At 43.5% G+C, this 18,373-nt stretch overlaps 1 protein-coding gene across 2 annotated transcripts in view; it reads left to right on the top strand.

The window, feature by feature from the left end:
- The window catches only part of LPGAT1 (lysophosphatidylglycerol acyltransferase 1), a 74,014-nt gene extending 55,890 nt beyond the window's left edge, over positions 1-18,124 (top strand). For both annotated transcript variants that reach the window (XM_084788614.1, XM_084788613.1), the window contains 2 exons: positions 10,162-10,268; positions 12,367-18,124. In XM_084788614.1, the coding sequence (XP_084644740.1) occupies positions 10,162-10,268; positions 12,367-12,518 (259 nt within the window). In that variant the 3' untranslated portion in view covers positions 12,519-18,124. The remainder of the gene's footprint in view (positions 1-10,161; positions 10,269-12,366) is intronic.
- The last annotated feature ends 249 nt before the right edge of the window (positions 18,125-18,373 follow it).

Genomic DNA, 18,373 nt, shown 5'->3' with positions numbered 1-18,373 from the left:
TGGTGTGCTGGGCCCCGGGCTCACTCTCTGCCTGTGGATCAGAATGTAAAGCTCTCAGCTACTGCTCCAGTGCCATGTCTGTCTGCTCTCCGCCATGGTCATACACTAAGCCTCTGAAGCTGTAAGCAAGGCCCCAATTAAATGCTCTTTTACAGAGTTGCCTTGGCCATGTGTCTCTTCACAGCAAGTCACAGTGACTGAGACGTCCCTGTGGTGTGCGTTCCCGTCTGATACCCAGGTGATCAAGTCCTGCCAACCTGTGGCTGCAGTCATGTGATGTCCTTATCACCTGGGGCCTCTCCTCACCTCCTGGGTCTTTCTTGCTCCTACTGCACATGCCAAGCATGTACAGGTGGCGTCCACAGATCTCCCGGAAATCTCATGATACATTTCTTTACTTCCTTCAAGTCTATCTCAAACTATAGCCAATATGCATAAGGGTAGATTTGCAATCATTCGCTAATTGTACTTCTTATGTTTGAGAAATAAATATATCAAAATTAAGTTTTGAAACCATACAATAAGTGAAAAAGTACGTATCATGTTTCATAAATTTTGTTGCATATTTCTTCATATTAACATGTATAAAACTGGAGAACATCCTGAAAGCCAACGTAACAAAACACTGGAGACTGATTGGCAGTAGCAGGGTGGCATTCAGCAGAGTCTCACTTCTCACTCAACTGCCGAGCTTCTGAGTATGTCCTTCAATATAAAATGACTCATTGAAAAGAGAAACCACCATAAAATTAGGAGTTTGGTTTCAATGATTATTATTTGATAATTGCAGCAAAAGTTCTTTTATCTGATTATTATTAAAAAAATTTAGTAAGTTCATGTTTAGATACATACTAAATAGGCCCTTTTGAATCAAGGATATTGACATGCTCAAATTATAATAGTCTGGTTTGTTTGTTTGTTTGTTTGTTTGTTTTTGTTTTTCTAGACAGGGTCTCTGTGTTAGCCTTGGCTGTCCTAGACTCACTTCATAGACCAGGCTGGCCTTGAACTCACAATGACCCACCTGCCTCTGCCTCCCAGGTGCTGTGATTAAAGGCGTGCACCACCACGCCCAGCCCAAGTCTGTATTTTCGTGTTCTGATGTTTTCCTCTATAATTTAAAAGTGAGCGTTAAATTTACGTAATAATACTGAGGTGAATGCTAGACTAGAATTAACATGAGAAGAGTCAGCTATTCTGTACTTGGCACTAAGTTTTGTTTTGTTTTGTTTGGTTTTGGTTTTGGTTTTTCAAGACAGGGTTTCTCTGTGTAGCCTTGGCTGTCCTGGACTCACTTCGTAGACCAGGCTGGCCTCGAACTCACAGTCATCTGTCTGCCTCTGCCTCCCGAGTGCTGGGATTAAAGGTGTGCGCCACCACGCCCGGCTTTGACTAAGTCAGTTTTTGCCAATACTGGAAGTGCGCTAGTACTAAAGCGGCGCCCACTCAGTCCTAGGCGTGCATGCTCAGAGCTGGCCTACCTCCAACCAGGCCCAGGGGCTCCACCGTGAGGAAGTGTGAGGTCATCTGTGAGCTAAGGTGGCGTTTCACTCTGGCAGAAGGAAAGTATTCTTCTACTAGTTTCTCTTATGTTATAGATTTGCTTTTTTGTTGCTTCTAATTTTTTTGACTTTTTGAAATTATGTTTCTTTTTAACCACATACATTTATATTATTACACATAAGTAAACTACATACAGCAGGAAGAACCATGAGACAATTAGGAATTATATAAATGTTACATTCATAGCGATTTGGCTATTTGTATTTGGCAAATTTGAAGTAAACTTCTTTACTATCTTGTTGGATCTAAATTTCTGAATGAAAATCAGTAACTATCATATCTCGGCTCTATTAACTTAAAACATCTATCTTGCTCTAAAAACCTTTGGGGGGGATTTCAAGGCAGGGTTTCTCTGTGTAGCTTTGGCTATCCTGTACTCATTTTGTAAACCAGGCTGGCCTCCAACTCACAGTGATCCACCTGACGCTGCCTTCCGAGTGCTGGGATTAAAGGCGTGCGCCATCACCACCTGGCTCTAAAAACATCTTAAACCCTAACCAAATAAGCTTAATTGTAAGACTAAACTATCTGGTCTTCAGCCCCATCAGAGACTTGAGAAGGAATAAAACTTAAATACCTGAGTGAACAGAAGTACAGTTTAGCAGCTTCCAAAATGAAAAAAAAAAAAAAAGACACAGACAGTTTGCTGTCTGAACAGTCACCCAACACTCTCTATGACGTTGGAGCATCGTCTTCAGCCTTCTGGCCCAATATATCTGACAGACATATTTGAAAGCAGGAACTATTGAGGACTTCCTTACCCTGTCTTGACAGAGTTCAGCCATCGACTATTGCCTGCATCTATGTTGCTTCTAATTTTAAAAAATTTATTTAATTTTATGCACATTGGTGTGTGAGGATGTCAAATCCCTTAGAACTGGAGTTACAGACAGTTGTGAGCTGCCATGTGGGTGCTGGGAATTGAACCCAGGTCCTTTGGAAGAACAGACCACTGAGCCATCTCTCCAGCCCTCTCTTGTTGCTTAAGTATTGCTCATTTTGCTCCTTCTTCCATTCCCCAATTATTTCTTATGTCTTCCTGACTTTTCTTGCAATTGATTTTTCTATTGCTTCATCTCTGGGTTCTGCTTTTCCCTGAGAGGAGGAGGAGGAGGACTCAGTGTTGTCATCGTCATAGTCCCCAGCTGGAAAGGGGAGGATACACAGACGCCTTCATTTTCCGATGTCTGTTTCTGAGGCTGTAGAGCTGACTCAGCAGTTAGGGGCACTTTGTACCACCTGAATGACCCTAGTGTGATCACTAGGACCCACGTAGTGGAAGAGAAGCGACTTTAACAAATTGTCCTCTGATCTCTACACACATGTACTCTGGCATATGTGCATCCACGCACATGCAAACACACATGATATAACATTTGTTTTGTTTTGTTTTTTAAATAAAAATGAAAAGCTGGGCGTGGTGGCCCACGCCTTTAGCCCAGTACTCGGGAGGCAGAGGCAGGCGGATGGCTTTGATATCAAGGCCAGCCTGGTCTACAAAGCGAGTCCAGGACAGCCAAGGCTAACAGAGAGACCCTGTCTCAAAAAAAAAAAAAAAAAAAGAGAGAGAGAGAGAGAAGAAAAGAAAAAAAAAAAGTTCAATAAGTAGTCTTAACAGAGCTTTGGTCATATTCCTACAATGAAATCAAAGATTTGAGATAAGTGAGTCATTATTTCAAATAGATCTTCATCATCTAGTTACATGGTATGCCAAATTTCTTCAAATATTAAAAAAAAATTTACATGACAGAATTTGTATGTTCTTGTAGTTTGTTAAGAGCTCTCCAGAGCCAGGCACCTGTAATCCCAAAACTCAGGGAGGCAAAAAAGAGTTCTCCAAGGCAGGCAGTAATGACACGCGCCTTTAATCCCAGCACTCAGGAAGGCAGAGGCAGGCAGATTTTGGGGGACCAGCCTGGTGTACAAAGAGAGTTCCAGGAGAATCAGAGCTACACAAACTCTGTCTTTAAAAAAAAAAAAACAGCCGTGGTGGTGCTCACCTTTAATCCCAGCACTCAAGAGGCAGAGGCAGTTGAATCAAGGTCAGCCTGGTTTACAAAATGAGTTCAAGAAATCCAAGATAACACAGAGAAACCTGTGTCAGGTGTTTAAAAAAAAAAAAGAGCCAGGAGTAGTGGTGCACACCTTTAATCCCAGAACTTGGGAGGCAGAAGCAGATGAATCTCTGTGAGTTCAAGGCCAGCGTGGTCTACAAAGTAAGTTCCAGGACAGCCAGGGCTATTATACAGAGAAACCCTGTTTCGGAAAGAAGAAAGAAAGAAAAAGAAAGGAGTTCTCTAGAGAAACATAAGTAATAGAATACATAAAAGACTGGCTCAGTTGATTGTGGGTGTGAAGAAGGCCCAGAGTCTCGTGGGTTGCAAGCTGGAGACACAGGAAAGCCAGTAGAGTAGTTCCAGCCCAAATCCAAAGGCTGACCATAGGAGCCAGTGTTATAGGCCTAATCCAAGCCTGAAAGCCCCACGCCAGGGGACAGATAGTAGGAGCGAGCCCTGTACCAATATGAGGGCCTGAGAACCAGTGTGAGTTCTGATCTAAGTCTGAAGCTAACTCACTGTAGTATGAACATGCAACTCTAGACATCATGTGCTTTGCAGAAGATTATAATCTGTTGGGTGACTGGGCATAAAAACTGAAAATGAGTTGTGTCTTCCACTTGTCTCTCTGGGGGCTCGAGGTCATTTCCACATGGGGTAGGGGTCAGATTTAGGGTCTCACCTTGTGTCCTGACTAGGTTGAATTTGCTTTGTAGACCTAGCGGACCTTGAACTCACAGATAATACCCACAGTTACCCTCCTGGGTGCTGGGATTAAAGGAGGGCACCGCCATGCCAGGCTTTTCCCCTTTTTAAAGTCCCTTTAAGGTCTAACAGTGTCATTGCTATACAGATTTTTTCTTTGTACTTTAAGGCCTGGTCTCACTATGTAGCCCTTGCTGAGCTGGAACTCGCTTGGTAGGCCAGGCTGGCCCTAACTCTGCCTCGCTAGTGCTATAATTAGAGGTGTGCACCACCATACCTGGCAGTACTCAAAATTTTTGTTGTTAGCACATTAATTATACATACTGATGGTTTTCACCATGGCGTTTTCCTGTATACACAGTGTGTTTTGGTCCTTTCCCCCTTCTGATACCTCTCATGCTCATTCCCACCATCCTCCTCTCTCGCATGTGTACTTTTATTTAGTTTTGTGTGTGTGAGTGACCTAATGAGTTTCGTTAGGGTTGGCGACAGGAGCACTTTACCAGTAGCTACAGTACTGAAGAAGATGTCTATCCCTCTCTCACCAACCATTAACTGTACATAAACCCTCAATCAGAGTGGGACCTCATGAGCTTAATTAAGTTTTATTGAAAACATTATGCCGCCGGGCATGGTGGCACACACATTTAATCTCAGCACTCAAAGGCAGAGGCAAGTGGATCACTGTGAGTTCAAGGCCAGCCTGGTCTACAAAGCCCTGTGTCCATGCTGCCTCAGAATAAACAATGGTCATCAATGAGAGCTGTACGCAACCAGTGATCAACTGAAACATAAGCCTGAGCTTTTTGTATTTCAGGCATAATGTTTTCCTATTTGGTTTTTCAAGACAGGGTCTCTTTGTGCAGCCTTGGCTGTCCTGGACTCACATTGTGGACCAGGCTGGCCTTGAACTCACAGAAATCTACCTGCCTCTGCCTCCCGAGTGCTGGGATTACAGGCGTGCATCCTTATTCTAACAGAAGCAGAATAATCTGGAAATGACAGTTTTCAGACACTTAGAAATTACATGGAAGTGACAGTGAAAGAAATAGTTGGAAGAGGTTGTATCTGGGAGCAGGGGTCTGAGAAGGGCAAGTATAGGGATTTTTTTTTTTATGTTTGTCTAATTCACATTTGCTTTAACTTTTGAAAACTCGGCTTGTGTTACTTAGACTAAACATTGTTTAAGTTCTGGATCTTAGTCTTCTAGACTAAGCACCCAAGTGATAACTTTCCCATGAGCAAACATTTCAGCTCAGTCAAATGCTTACGTATTTAGCTTGCTTGCTTTGCTCATCTCTCGGCTATATAATCAGCTTCATATAGTCAGGAGGGGCTATTTATCTCAGAACCTCTCTCCAGTGTTAGTTTCTTCCGTGTAGTTGACGTGACTGAATTGAGGAGTCAATCATGAGTTTGTTGTTTAGATTCAAATATACGAACTCAGATATAGAGTGCCATCTGCTAAGCTAAGCATTATTTTATATCTTTGTTAAATGTAATTTCTTTTTCTTTTTTTTATTTTGTTTTTTGTTTGTTTGTTTTTGGGGGGTTGGTTTTGGTTTTTCGAGTCAGTGTTTATCTGGGTAACAGTCCTGGCTATCCTGTGCTCACTTTTGTAGACCAGGTTGACCTCGAACTCACAGTGATCTGCCTGCATGCGCCACCACGCCTGGCTTGTTAATATATATATATATATTTTTTGTTTTGTTTTTTTTCGAGACAGGGTTTCCTCTGTGTAGCCTTGGCCATCCTGGACTCACTTTGTAGTCCAGGCTGGCCTCAAATTCACAGTGATCCGCCTGCCTCTGCCTCCCGAGTGCTGGGATTAAAGGCGTGCGCCACCACACCCGGCGTTAAAGTATAATTTCATGTAGTGTGCTTAGATAGGATTTCATGGATTTGTAGAAAATATTTTAAGTGTACTCAAGACTACAGATAATAAGAATTTGTATTGCTTAGACAGTGAGACGCTTTCCTATTAGGGACGCTAGCTACTGGGATCATAAAGGCTTACATCTGGCAGGACTGCTTATTTTCTTAAGTCTCCCCAGAGCTCCTTACTTCGCTTTGAGAGAGCTGGTGTTGAGTACGTTTGATGCCTTACTGTAGTAGAGGAGTACTCGTGTTAGCGTCTCACCCCACAACACCTGACAACCAGAGTGAGGAAGGAGACTGCTTGAGAGAGAGCATTTGGCCTGCCCTCCTGCCTGTGTTTTAGTCCAGGAAGCTCTGGGCAGATGGCAGGATAAAGTGTGGGTCCAAATACTGCCTGCTGTCCTTGCTAATCCCCATTTAAAGTGCCAGAGACAATTCAACAACCACTGTTCTTTCAAGAGTTCATCTGTTTAACCCAAATCAGTCATCTTTTTAATGTTAGCTCTTTCCTCATAAGGATATAATGACTGCTTAAGATCTTTGACCTTGCCAGGCGTGGTGGCTCACGCCTTTAATCCTAGCACTGGGGAGGCAGAGGCAGGTGGATCGATGTAAGTTCGAGGCCAGCCTGGTCTACAAAGTGAGTCTAGGACAGCCAGGGATACACAGAGAAACCCTGTGTCGAAAAAAAAAAAAAAAGATCTTTGACCTTATGGTGCCTGCTAACACATCCTTGAGTTAGTTAGGTCTGGTATTAAATCATCAAAAATTAAATTAATCTTATATAATACCGTGCACATACTGCAAATGTTAGCTGGTGTGATTCAACAATTTTTTTTAATCTTTTTTCTAAAGAATACCTATTCTGTGATGATCACTCCGCATGTGGTCTTCATAGAACAGAGAACACTGACTAATTTGTGCTGGGTCTTAAAGGAAAGTGGGTAAACTTTAGATAGGGAGACATGGAAAGGGCAGGCAATGGCATCTTGTGAAGCAGTGACAGTGAGCAAGTATGGCTAAAGTAGAGCACACATAGAGCAAACATTAAGAAGTCTGTAACAACACAAAGAGAAGTTGTAAGAAATAAAGTCGTAAAGTTGAAATAATATATTGGAGCCTCCAGAGCTGCATGGATGCTCTCCTGACTAAAACACATCCAGGAGGGCAAAGTGCTCTCTCTCAAGGATCGTCTACTCTTGACTCTGGCTGTCAGGTACCACGAGATAAACACACTAAGTTACTTTCTGTTGCTGTGATAAAACATTCTGTCCAAAAGCATTTTGAGGAAGAATGGTTTTGTTTTTTGTTTTTTGTTTTTCAAATTTCAGTTTCAGGCCTTGTTCCATCACTGAGGGAAGTCAGGGCAGGAACCTGAGGCAGAACTGCTCACTCTTCTGTGCGGCATCACCTCCAGCCGGGATATGAACCCATAGCTGTGAAAACTGCTTGCTAGCTGGCTCACTCTCTGGATCCATGCTCAGCTGGCTTTCTTATATATTCTAGGCCCACCTGCCTTAGGAATGGTGCTGCCCACAGTGGGCAGTCTTCTCCCCACAGCATCAGCCCTCAAGACAGTCCTTTACAGACACGCCCACCAGCCAGTCTGATGGAGGCAGTCCCTCCATTGAGGGTCCCTCTTCCTGTGTGACTATGTCTTGTATCAGGCTGACACTGAAAACTAAGCTGCACATACACCTTAAAAGTTAGGCCAAATATTTATATCTCTAAGTAATGAAAGCCCATTCAACAGAATTATCTTCTACTAATCAGGAAATCGGCTCACATAACTGACATCCAACCAGAACAGCACAGGTTTTGTGATATGGCTACCCTGATGGCTCAGGCTTCCTGTGTCAGTGCTGCCCTCCTCCATGAGACCTCACTGATCTCTTCCTTACCAGAGCTGGGTGGCCCAGGAGTCCATGAGAGACAAAGTAGATTTGATTTTTCTAAGAAGCTCTCTTAAGCTTTCCCTTATGCCATAATATATAACTCCCATTAGCATGTCCTGACAGCAGTGTGTGAGGGGAGGGCCGGCTCCTGTGGCTTCACAGCACTAGGCCTGCATTTGGTGAGCAGTAGCACTTTTGCTTTGAGTGGCTTATTTTTTTAAACTAGAAAACCCTTTTCTACCCTATTAAACATTGAGGTTGAACAAGGTAGAAATAGTACATTTTAGAGGTGAAAAAGTAATGTAAGGGAGCTAGAGAGATGGCTCAGAGGTTAAGAACACCGTCTGCTCTTCTGCAGGTCCCGAGTTCAATTCCCAGCAACCGCATGGTGGCTTACAACCACCTGTAATGAGATCTGGTACCTTCTTGTGGTGGGCAGGCACATGTGTGGGCAGAATACTGTGTAAATAATGAATAAATCTTAAAAATAAATAAATAAAAAGTAATGTAAATATTTGGGTGTTACTTGCAATAGAAGTAAACATTTTAAAAAGTACTACTAATGCTGCAGAATTGTGTCAAAGGAATATTATGTCATCTGTAAGCTAAATCTCAGAAATGTATAGCACCCCTCACTTAAAAGTAAAGCCTTTTAGTGAAACTAACCTTAGTACAGAGACAAAGTTCATGGACATTTTAAGGGCATTTAAGTTGGAAGAAAGAAAAAGAACACATGACTGAATTCCCTGTGCCTAGAACCGTTGCTGGCTAAGAATTGTAGAGCGATTCTGCTTGGAATCTGCCACAGTGACACAGGTGTGGTAGGGCTCGCCCTCCCTTGGGGATCCTTCTCCATGCTGAGCTGGGCACGCTCTGTAGAGGTTCTGCCCTCTGCATTGCTAACTGAGAGAGCTGTGCTCAGTGAGAGGCCTCTCAGAAGAGAGCGCCTGCTTTTAGTCCCCCCTGCTGCCGTCTCATAGTTTATCGCAGTGAACCACACTGCTACTATAAAAGCAAACACAGAGTCAGAGGGACACACAGCTAACTGCTGGACTTTGCCTACTTTTCTCCGAAGTGTGCACTGTTCACCTCTCGGGCCGTTTACTTTTACTACATGCACCACAGGGACTGTAGTACAGACGCTAGAATCATATTGCCTCAGTCAATCAGGATTATCTTTTTTACGCTGAGTACTTTTATTCAGTTTAATGTTAAAATAAAGCACAAGATTACTAAACACTAACAGGACTCATGGATAGACTCCGAGAGCTAGTGTAGGCCAGCTGGGAAGCCCTGCTGACCGTGGCCCACACTAAATGGTCGTCTTCTCGTCTTGTTTCTGTCTTTTGTTGTTTGTATGTTTATAAAGAGTATTACTCTGCAGTCGGCACTGAGCCAGGCCTCACTATGTAGCCCAGGCTGCCCTTAAACTAGAGCTAGCCCTCCTGCCTTTGTTTCTGGAGTGTTGGGATTACAGGCTTGAGTTGCCACACTCTGCTATGAGCCATTTGATTGCTATTGTCTACTTTAAAAATCTAAGGGGGCTGAGGTTATAACCAGGAGTAGAGTGATGGGTGACCTAGCACACTCAAGCTCTTGGGTTTGATCCCCAGTATCAGAAACAAGGAGGGGCTCGGGGAGAAGACTGATCAGTTAGGAACACTTGTTTTTGCGCAGGACCCAGATGTGATACCCAACATTGACATGGCAGCCAACGGCCATCTGTAATTCCAGGTCCAGGGCACCCAGTGCCCTCTTCTGATCTCCCTAGGCACACATAGGATATAGACAGACATGTGATCAAAGCTCTCATGCATACAAAATAAAATAAATTTAAGAAAACAAACAAACACCTTACCTGTTCATAAGGTCAGTATTCTTAGTGACAAGCCACCAGTGCAGGCAGGTTCTCTCTGGCTTCCAGCTTCTCATAGAGCAACATTCTTTGCCTGGCATTTAAATCACTTTGTGTGTGTGATTCATTAATACAGCTAAGTTAGAGTTCCAAGTGGTTTTCACTTCTGAATTAAAGCAGTTCTTTTTATCTTTCTGAATCCTAATAGGATTTTCCCAATTGGAGACGTGCCCTTGGAGACTGAGGACCTCACCAGCTGGCTCTACCAGCGCTTTATTGAAAAGGAGGCCCTCCTGTCCCACTTTTATAAAACAGGTAATGGCACCTCCCTTATACATGCTTCTGGAGTTATCAGCGACTCTGAGCATGTGCTTTAGAGGAGATAAACACTTTTCAATTGTTTACCTTTATTTTTTAAAAATCTAGTTTTATTATTTTTAATTATGCATGTGTGGGTGTGTCTGCATGTGGATATGTGCACGAGTGCGGGGCCCAGAGGCCTCGGCGTCTCTGGAGCTGGAGTTAGAAATGGCTGTGAGCCTCCTTGTGTGGGTGCTGAGAACAGAACCCAGGCCCTCTGAGGAAGAGCAGATGCTCTCTAGCTCCCTTTCAGTTATTTAGATTAGACAGCAAAGCCATTCTGTATTTAAGAATTTCAACTTAGAGTTTATGGAAAGAAAACTTAGTGTTGATGCATTCAGGTTCTTACTTCATTAGCCCACGTGCACAGTGGAGTGCTCAGCACAACGCACGGTGACATAACTCACGTGCAGAGGAAACAGTAGCTGTAGGCAGGCGTGCAGCCATTGGAGGAGGGCCGAACAGCAAGTAACAGCCATGGTTTGACATGGCAGTCATTTGAAGTCATTTTAGACTGCATTTTGACAAGCTTCTCCCTGCCTTTCAAGGAGAGAGTTATTCTGTTGTTCTGGTTCATAATCCTGTGCCCCGTTGCTTTGGGCCTGTGTCAGAGCAGAGAGTGGTGTCAGCAGGCACCCTTCTTGCAACAGAAAGCAGAAGAGTTGAGACTACTTTTGCTTATTAGAAAGGGTCCAGTTTACTGTTTTCGAGGGTACAAAGTTAGTTATTCATCTTGTGAGGGAAAGGAAATCTATCCTTAGCTCCTCCACATCCTCAGGGCTCTGTAAGAACTACAGGTTCTGGTAGCACAGGCCTGGGAGACTGAGGTTCTGAGCCTTCCCTAGTAACTTCCTGCGACCTTGTCTCAGAATAAAAATTACAACCCAGGCCGCAAGTGTGGCTCAGTGGTGGAGTACTTGCCTAGTCCATGTGCGGATCTAGATTGATTCCCAAGCACCAAAACAAAAAAAGAGAAAATGTAAGGAGAAAAACATGACAAGGAAGAAGAAATGAATTGGAAAGAAAAAAATTAACGTTGATTGGCACAACCAACATGCTCCACAGATTGCTGTGCGGTAGGTCTAAACAGTGATCAAGGAATAGGAAGTCCTAGCCTCCTGCCCTTGTTGTCTTCTTATATTTACCCTAAATTGTAGCAACAGTGGTGAGTGAGCCTCTTGAAAAAGGCCACCTGCATACCAGACCTTGAGACTGGAGAATGCCCCTGGGAATTGCTTGAGCAGCAAATCCCTTTATGAGCCAGCTTACCCTAGGGATTATCAGCAAGGACAAAGACAGAATGCTGGAAGTAGGTAGATGATCTTGATAAACTGCACCAAAGCCATGCAGCTTTCCTTCACAGGAAAAATAAAAACAAGCCGGGCGTGGAGGTGCACGCCTTTAATCCCAGCACTTGGGAGGCAGAGGCAGGCGCGTCGTGTCGCTGTGAGTTAGAGACTAGCCTGGTCTACAAAAGTGAGTCCAGGACAGCCAAGGCTACATAGAGAAACCCTGTCTGGAAAAACCCAAAATAAATAAATAAATAATAAAAACAACAAACAAAACAAAAAGCCCGACATGTTTACACTTGTATCCTCTTTCTCATTGTAAAGACATAGTCTCTAAAATTTGCTGTAATTTTGACACTACCAGAGTTATATAACCACTTTGGGAAAAAAAAAGACAAAATGCTATTTTAGAAATTACTTAATGTCAATTTCGTAGACCCTGTGTCTGACCACTATGGAAATGTAGCTATTCAGTGGGAAGCAAGGCAACCAAAGTGCCTGTTGCCACAGAGTTGACTCCAGTGGAGATGGACCACTGAAGGCTGGAAGACAGGGAGTGGAGGCTAGAGGGCGGGGCTTGCTTCTGACCAAGGATGGAGGCTGGTGGTGGAGTCGTCACCTGGTGGGTAGAGGAGTGTTTAGCAAAGGCTGGCTTGCTGGACAGGCTGGGCAGCTCACAGAAAACCTAACTGTGGGTAAACTCAGCTTTTGTTTCAGACCTGTACTGCAGGGGAGCACATCACCATTTCTGTCTTGTTTTCTAGGAGCCTTTCCTCCTCTCCAGGGCCAGAAGGAAGCTGTTTCCAGGGAGATGACCCTCAGCAACATGTGGATATTCCTCATTCAGTCCTTTGCATTTTTGTCAGGCTATCTGTGGTACCACGTCATTCAGTATTTTTACCACTGTCTATTTTAGGAACTGACTTGGACTTGCTACTAGGAGTTCAGACTTCATACATGTGCATTATTTTACATGTGCAAATCAAAATATACAAATCAAAATATATAAAAAGCAAAGGAAATTCAGTGGATGGATTAATGTTTATCCCCCTTTGGGATATTTTAAAACTCTACTACAATGAGGATCAGTAATACAATGATGTGCTAATATATTTTAAGAACTTTTCGTGTTTTAAAGAGATACACTCTACCATACATTTACACAAGCATCACATTGGGAGAAGAGGAAATCATAAAATCATCCTAGAAGACTCTGAAAGAAATTATCGCCACCAAATGCACTTGGCCATGCCCCTGTGACTTGCTGTGAGCTTTAGTTCAGGGTCAGAAGCTACACTCCTCTTTCCCAGGGCAGAGCTCCACAACATTAATGTGTTCACCCTTCATGCTGAGGTACTGTAGCCTGGAGAGCTGGCAGGCACACCCTGCCAGTGTGGGGTCCTTGTCTAGCAACCCTGGCTAAGGTACAGCATTGGCCTTCTCTGTGGGGGGCAGTGTCCACTGTACACCTGACATCACTGTGTCCCTTGTAAGGCTAGCTCAGCCCAGCACCATGTTTACGTGTGCTAATTGCTTTCCCTTCTGTGGGACTGGGGCACCCACTTTCTCTTTATGTACAGAAGGCATATCGTAGAATGATAATTGTATTTTACAAAATGCACTTTTATCAGATGCAAATATAGAAAGGATAGTAACATAGCCTGAAACAAAGGGAAGCCTCATCCGAGAGCAGGCTCCCAGGAGGCTTCCTGTCTTCGTGCTTGCCCATGATGCACTGGAGCACCATCTTCATTGGCCGCTTTCCTGACCCCATTCCCCTACTGGTAGCTGGATCTCCTCCCCCAATTTTGACATTGTAGCACCAAATGTGTTTGGGGGCGGTTAAAGCAAATTAGTGTAAAACATTTAAATGACCAGTTTCAGGGAAATAGACTAGCTTATTAGGAAATATGAGGTAGAACCAGGCCTTGGCTTGCAGTATTGACAAGGCCTGCTGTGGCCCCAGAATCTGTGCAGACGTCAGTGTGTTCTGTCATTACATGAAACAGCTGCTCCTCTGAGGGGCAGGACCGGGGAAACAGCAGCCCAGAAACACTTTCCAGTCTCAGCAGGGTTCTGTTCATTCTCAAAAACTTCTGTAAACTTTGTCGTTATGTTTGTGTGATTTACCTCATAGGAGAACTGAACTTTGCAAAAAGTACAGGCACTGCATCAGTGTTGAGAGGAGGTGGGTTTGGTTTAGGATAGTAAACTTCTAACCTTGAAAAATAATAAGTCAGCAGTAGTTTTCTGTGGCATGATCACTGTAGACTCCCCTATTGTTACTAACAAACACAAATAACAATTCTGAGAAATAGGCTGTAAAACAGAAATAAAGACTAATGTTTTCTGTTTTCAAGTAGACCAAAAGAAGAAAAAGGAAAAGATGTCAGTTCCCCACAGTTGTGCGGGAAAGGTTGACCAACACCAAATAAAAGCCCTTAGCAGCTTCACCTTCAGGAAACCCAGAGCGTGTGTGGAAGAAGAGGACATGTTACTGAAATACCTCAGTGCTCCCACACCACTGCTGCTAACTGCAGGGCAGGCTTGGTTTGTTAGTGGTTGTTATAAAGCATAACTGACATTGAGTAGTAAAACTAGTCTCCATCTGGAAATGATGGGAAGCCAGAGAGAAGCTATTCGGTGCCTCTGTTTGAGGTCAAGGAAGACTTTTCAGTTGCAGGATGAATTGGATTGAGACATTTCTGGGGGAGAAGTTGCTCTCTGTCAAGTATAGCATGCAGTCCTAGCTAGCAGACCATTTCCTCACTGCAAAGCAAGCCACAGAAAATACTGGCTGGTTCCTATACAGAAATGTATACATAATACATACAGAAAAGTGACTGGCCCACTTTACCACTGCTGTGCTCCACAGGAACGTGACTGTTAAGTAGACTATACGTGTTACATTCACTCTCCTCAGATGCGTTACTTCAAATGCAGTTTCATTTCCACAGTCTCTAAAGTGGCAGTAACTATAGATGTGTGGGCTAACTTTCAATCATAGAGATGAGCTGTAAATAGATGTGTATTCAGTCTGTCCTACACCTCTTCAGTTATTTCAACATGTCGTCTGTGTGCAAAACATGTTTGCTTGAGAGTATTGACAGTGCTTCCTCACCAGTGACTGGAACATGAAGAGGGGATGGGCGTTTACCTCATAGGAGGTAAACTGAGGAAGCCACAGTCCACCAGCTGCACAGAGCTCCATACAACTCCCCATCTGTACTCAGTGTGTACAGAGGGATGAAAGGAGGTTAGTGTGTTAAGGCCGGGGCAGTTTACACTGTGGCTGTTGGCCCCCAGCTGGGCTGCCTGGCTTCCTACCACAGACAGGCTGGTGGCTCAGTGCCGGAGTCCCTGGACCACAGGGGGGACCAGCAGCAGCTAGCCTCCCCTTGGTTCAGAAATGGCTGGTATTAAGACACACATGCGACAGAGAAGCCGGTAAGCAGAGGGAGCAAAGAACACACCAAGATGGAAGAAACTTATGGGTAAACGAGTTAGATGAAAAGTTAATAGAGAGTTTGAAAATGATAGCTGTGGGCTCAGGTCTGTCGTGTTACTAGTTTTTAGAATTACAACTCTTAATCTCCTACAGAAAAAAAAAAGTCCTCGGGAATGCTGAAGAAGTAGTCAATTACAGGGTGGTTAATCCAGGATAAAGACATAGGAAGGCAAAAATTTAATTTGTGTAGGAATTTCTGATTTTTTACTTTCATCAAACATTTTTTCCTTCTAGGGATGCTCACTACTCTAAAAAGGTGACTTTAGTTCTTCCACTGACTAATTTCTGTCTGTGTATTTATGAGCCTGTTAATGTGTGGTGAAATAACAGGAAGTGAAGACAACCAGCAGGAAGAGAAAGCACCAAAGCTGGCATAACGCATGGTCTGGAAAAGGCATCCCTGATAGGGAAGGTTAGTGCAGCTGCAATCGTTAGGAGGTGGTGTCTTAGGTCGCCCCCTGTGGCCCTCAGATGCGGCTGTCATGTTGCCTCTGGCCAGTGTTGAACCCTTCACTCGTGGCCACGCGTTTGTCTTAGTTTTGACAATCAGTCCCCTACAGGCCTGAGCACCTAGTGATTCCTGGCTATACGCACAGAAAACAGTCTTTGGTCACACGCAGTTTGTCTCCTGTGTATGTTTCCCTTGCATTACTGAATAGGAAGGGTTAACTGATCTTTTTTGTGGCTTTTCATCTTTTCTCTGAAGTCACTACATGATAGTGAGCACAGGATTTCACTACAGAATTATCAGTGTAAGAAGTGTGTTCAGCTCTGGCCCACAAAGGATGGATGGTGATGACGTCTTCTGTGGGGTTTTGCCCTGTAAGTGCTCTGAGCCTTGTGTCGCAGGGGTGAGCCAAAGGAGCACAGGCAACAGGTGTGCTAGCTCACGCCATGAGAGGTAGAGACTAATGTCTTTGGGACCAAAACCACCTAAGTTGGAAATTTCTAGATCACAGAAGAGCACGGCATGCTCTGGAGCAGTCACTGGTCAGTGCTATATGGTAGGCGTTTGGTGCCAGCCTTCCCTCAGTAAGTACAGATGACTGAGAATGTGCTGTGGGTCCCGAACTGCTGAGGAGAATGCCACCGTCACATGGGAGATGCCGTCTGGGGTTACCTGCAGTACTTGCATCTGAGGGGTTTTACATGTAATATTTTTTTAAAACAGTCTAAAGAGAAAAGAATTTACATGTATTCTAATTGCAAAGTATGCAAACACTCGAATGATTTTATTTTTATTGTGTAAAACTGTTGAACACAACTGTTGTGCACAAGTTCTTTACGTGTAAGGAGTCTGTGCGTTTTATAGGAACATATCTTATGATTGAGTAATGAGACAGTTCTATTCTATACATCAACTGCATTTCTTAAGTGCTTTCACTTTCTTTACAATTGTTACAAAATTATATTTATTTTCTACAGATGGATTTTTGTTCTCACAATGCTGTAATGTTTACTTCAGCCTGTTGAGCTTTCTCTGTGATCTGCATGTCACAGTGTGTGTTTTAAGAATGGCTGTAAAGGCTGTGGCAACTGTAATTCACTTTTGTAAAGGGCTGGTCACATGTGGATCTGGTTTCTGAATGCATCGGGTATGATTTTACCAGATCATCTTTTCAGAAATTTAGATGTTGTGAACACCAAAAACATTTTCTCAGCAAAAATTAATAGCTGGTTCTATTTTTTTTTTAATGTAGAGAAAATAAAGTCGATTTTTTTTTCCAAAAACAATGCTTTTAATTCTTAATAGTGGGGTGGGTGTCTGTGCTGTCCTGAGCTCCTCGGCACTAACCGCTGCGGTGCGTGCCTGGAGCTCAGCACTCAGTGGCTGGTGAGAAACCCACCAGGTTCCCCTGGTCTTCTCACTTGGTGTGTGCTGGCAAATGTTTAGCAGTCCTCTCTCTCTTGGAAAAAAGTATTATGTAAGTGCACATACATGTGTAATAGATATTTCTGATAACAGATATTTAATGCAATTAGCAAATAATTGATCTTTATAATATAATTGTTATTGCTCAGCCCTCAGAGCCTACCTGTGACAGCATCAACCCTCATCTGACTGATAGACTATCTCCAGATCAAGTCTTTCAGTCTAGACCATGGCTTACATTAAAGTCTAGCCCTTGTACAGAACCTCCTTTTAGCTTCAGCATTAATTGGAAGTTCAGATAATTTAATTTTAACTATATTAAACCCTACATTTAAATTATCAGCTTTTAGAGACAAGTTGGAGCTTCCTTCATCACACTACTGCCCTGGTCTTTCTGTGTTTTTTATTATTTTAATTACTAGTGTTGAATAAGATTCACAGAATTGATTTACTCACTAGTCCAAGAAAAATCCTGTCGTTGGCCCCTGCAGGTTTAAGATGTGGGAAAAGCACTGAGATCAGTGTGAGCAGGGAGCTTCCGGTTCTGGAGAGCCTGGGAAAACAGCTGCTCAGGGAGCACAGGGCCGCATGCTGCGTCTCTCAAGGCTGAGTTAAAGTGGTACACCTGTCACTAAGATGGTTGTTTTTACATTAAGAACATTGAGGGTTTAGTCGCTTGTTTGTAGAATGTTTGACCCCATTGAAAGCATTTAATGTATTGAAATATCTTGCATAATCCTACCAAATAAGTTAAAGGGTTACAGTTGAGTCTACCTCTTCTTTTCCTGGCTGGACTTAAGATGCTGGTTGGGTGAGGCTGCAGTTTTATTTTCCTTCTGATGTACTTTATGTGGAAGACAACAGATTGGGGGCCGAGGCCTGAAAGTACATTTGAAGCTCTTTGAGGTCTGTTGCTGACCAGCCCTATTCCCCATGAATTGGGGGAAAGCCATTGTTTTTAATACCCACTTAATATGAAAATGTTTGTTTTAAAAAAATGTTTCTTGCTGGTAAAAAAAAAAATGTATTTTTAAAAGGAAAAACCAAATCCTCTTTTGGTCTGAGAAGTCAGCTGTATGAGCAGGTGTGACCGTATCATAACATGCTGATGTCATAGAAATCAATAAATTTTTACCTCTCAGGGGTTGGGTGACCTTGTTCTTGACTCTTAGAGGCTGGGAACACAGACTAGAGCTGTCCACAGGTCAGGCTGCACAGAAGCTAACAGACAGAGGCAACATGGGGAGGGCTGGCTGGCCACAGAGCTGCGGCTGCTTTCGTGGTCAGTGGGTCCGACTGAGCCAGCGTACAAGGAAGAAGCTGAAGCGCTGTTCTCTCTGGGTAATCAAGGAGCAAGACACAGTACCGTGCACTCCACGCTCTGGAGGCT

The sequence above is a fragment of the Acomys minous genome (genome assembly GCF_964271855.1).
Source record: "Acomys minous genome assembly, chromosome: 1".
In the NCBI taxonomy this organism is placed as follows: domain Eukaryota; kingdom Metazoa; phylum Chordata; class Mammalia; order Rodentia; family Muridae; genus Acomys; species Acomys minous.
Note: the sequence above shows the minus strand (reverse complement) of the source record. Positions and strands in the feature narration are given on the sequence as shown.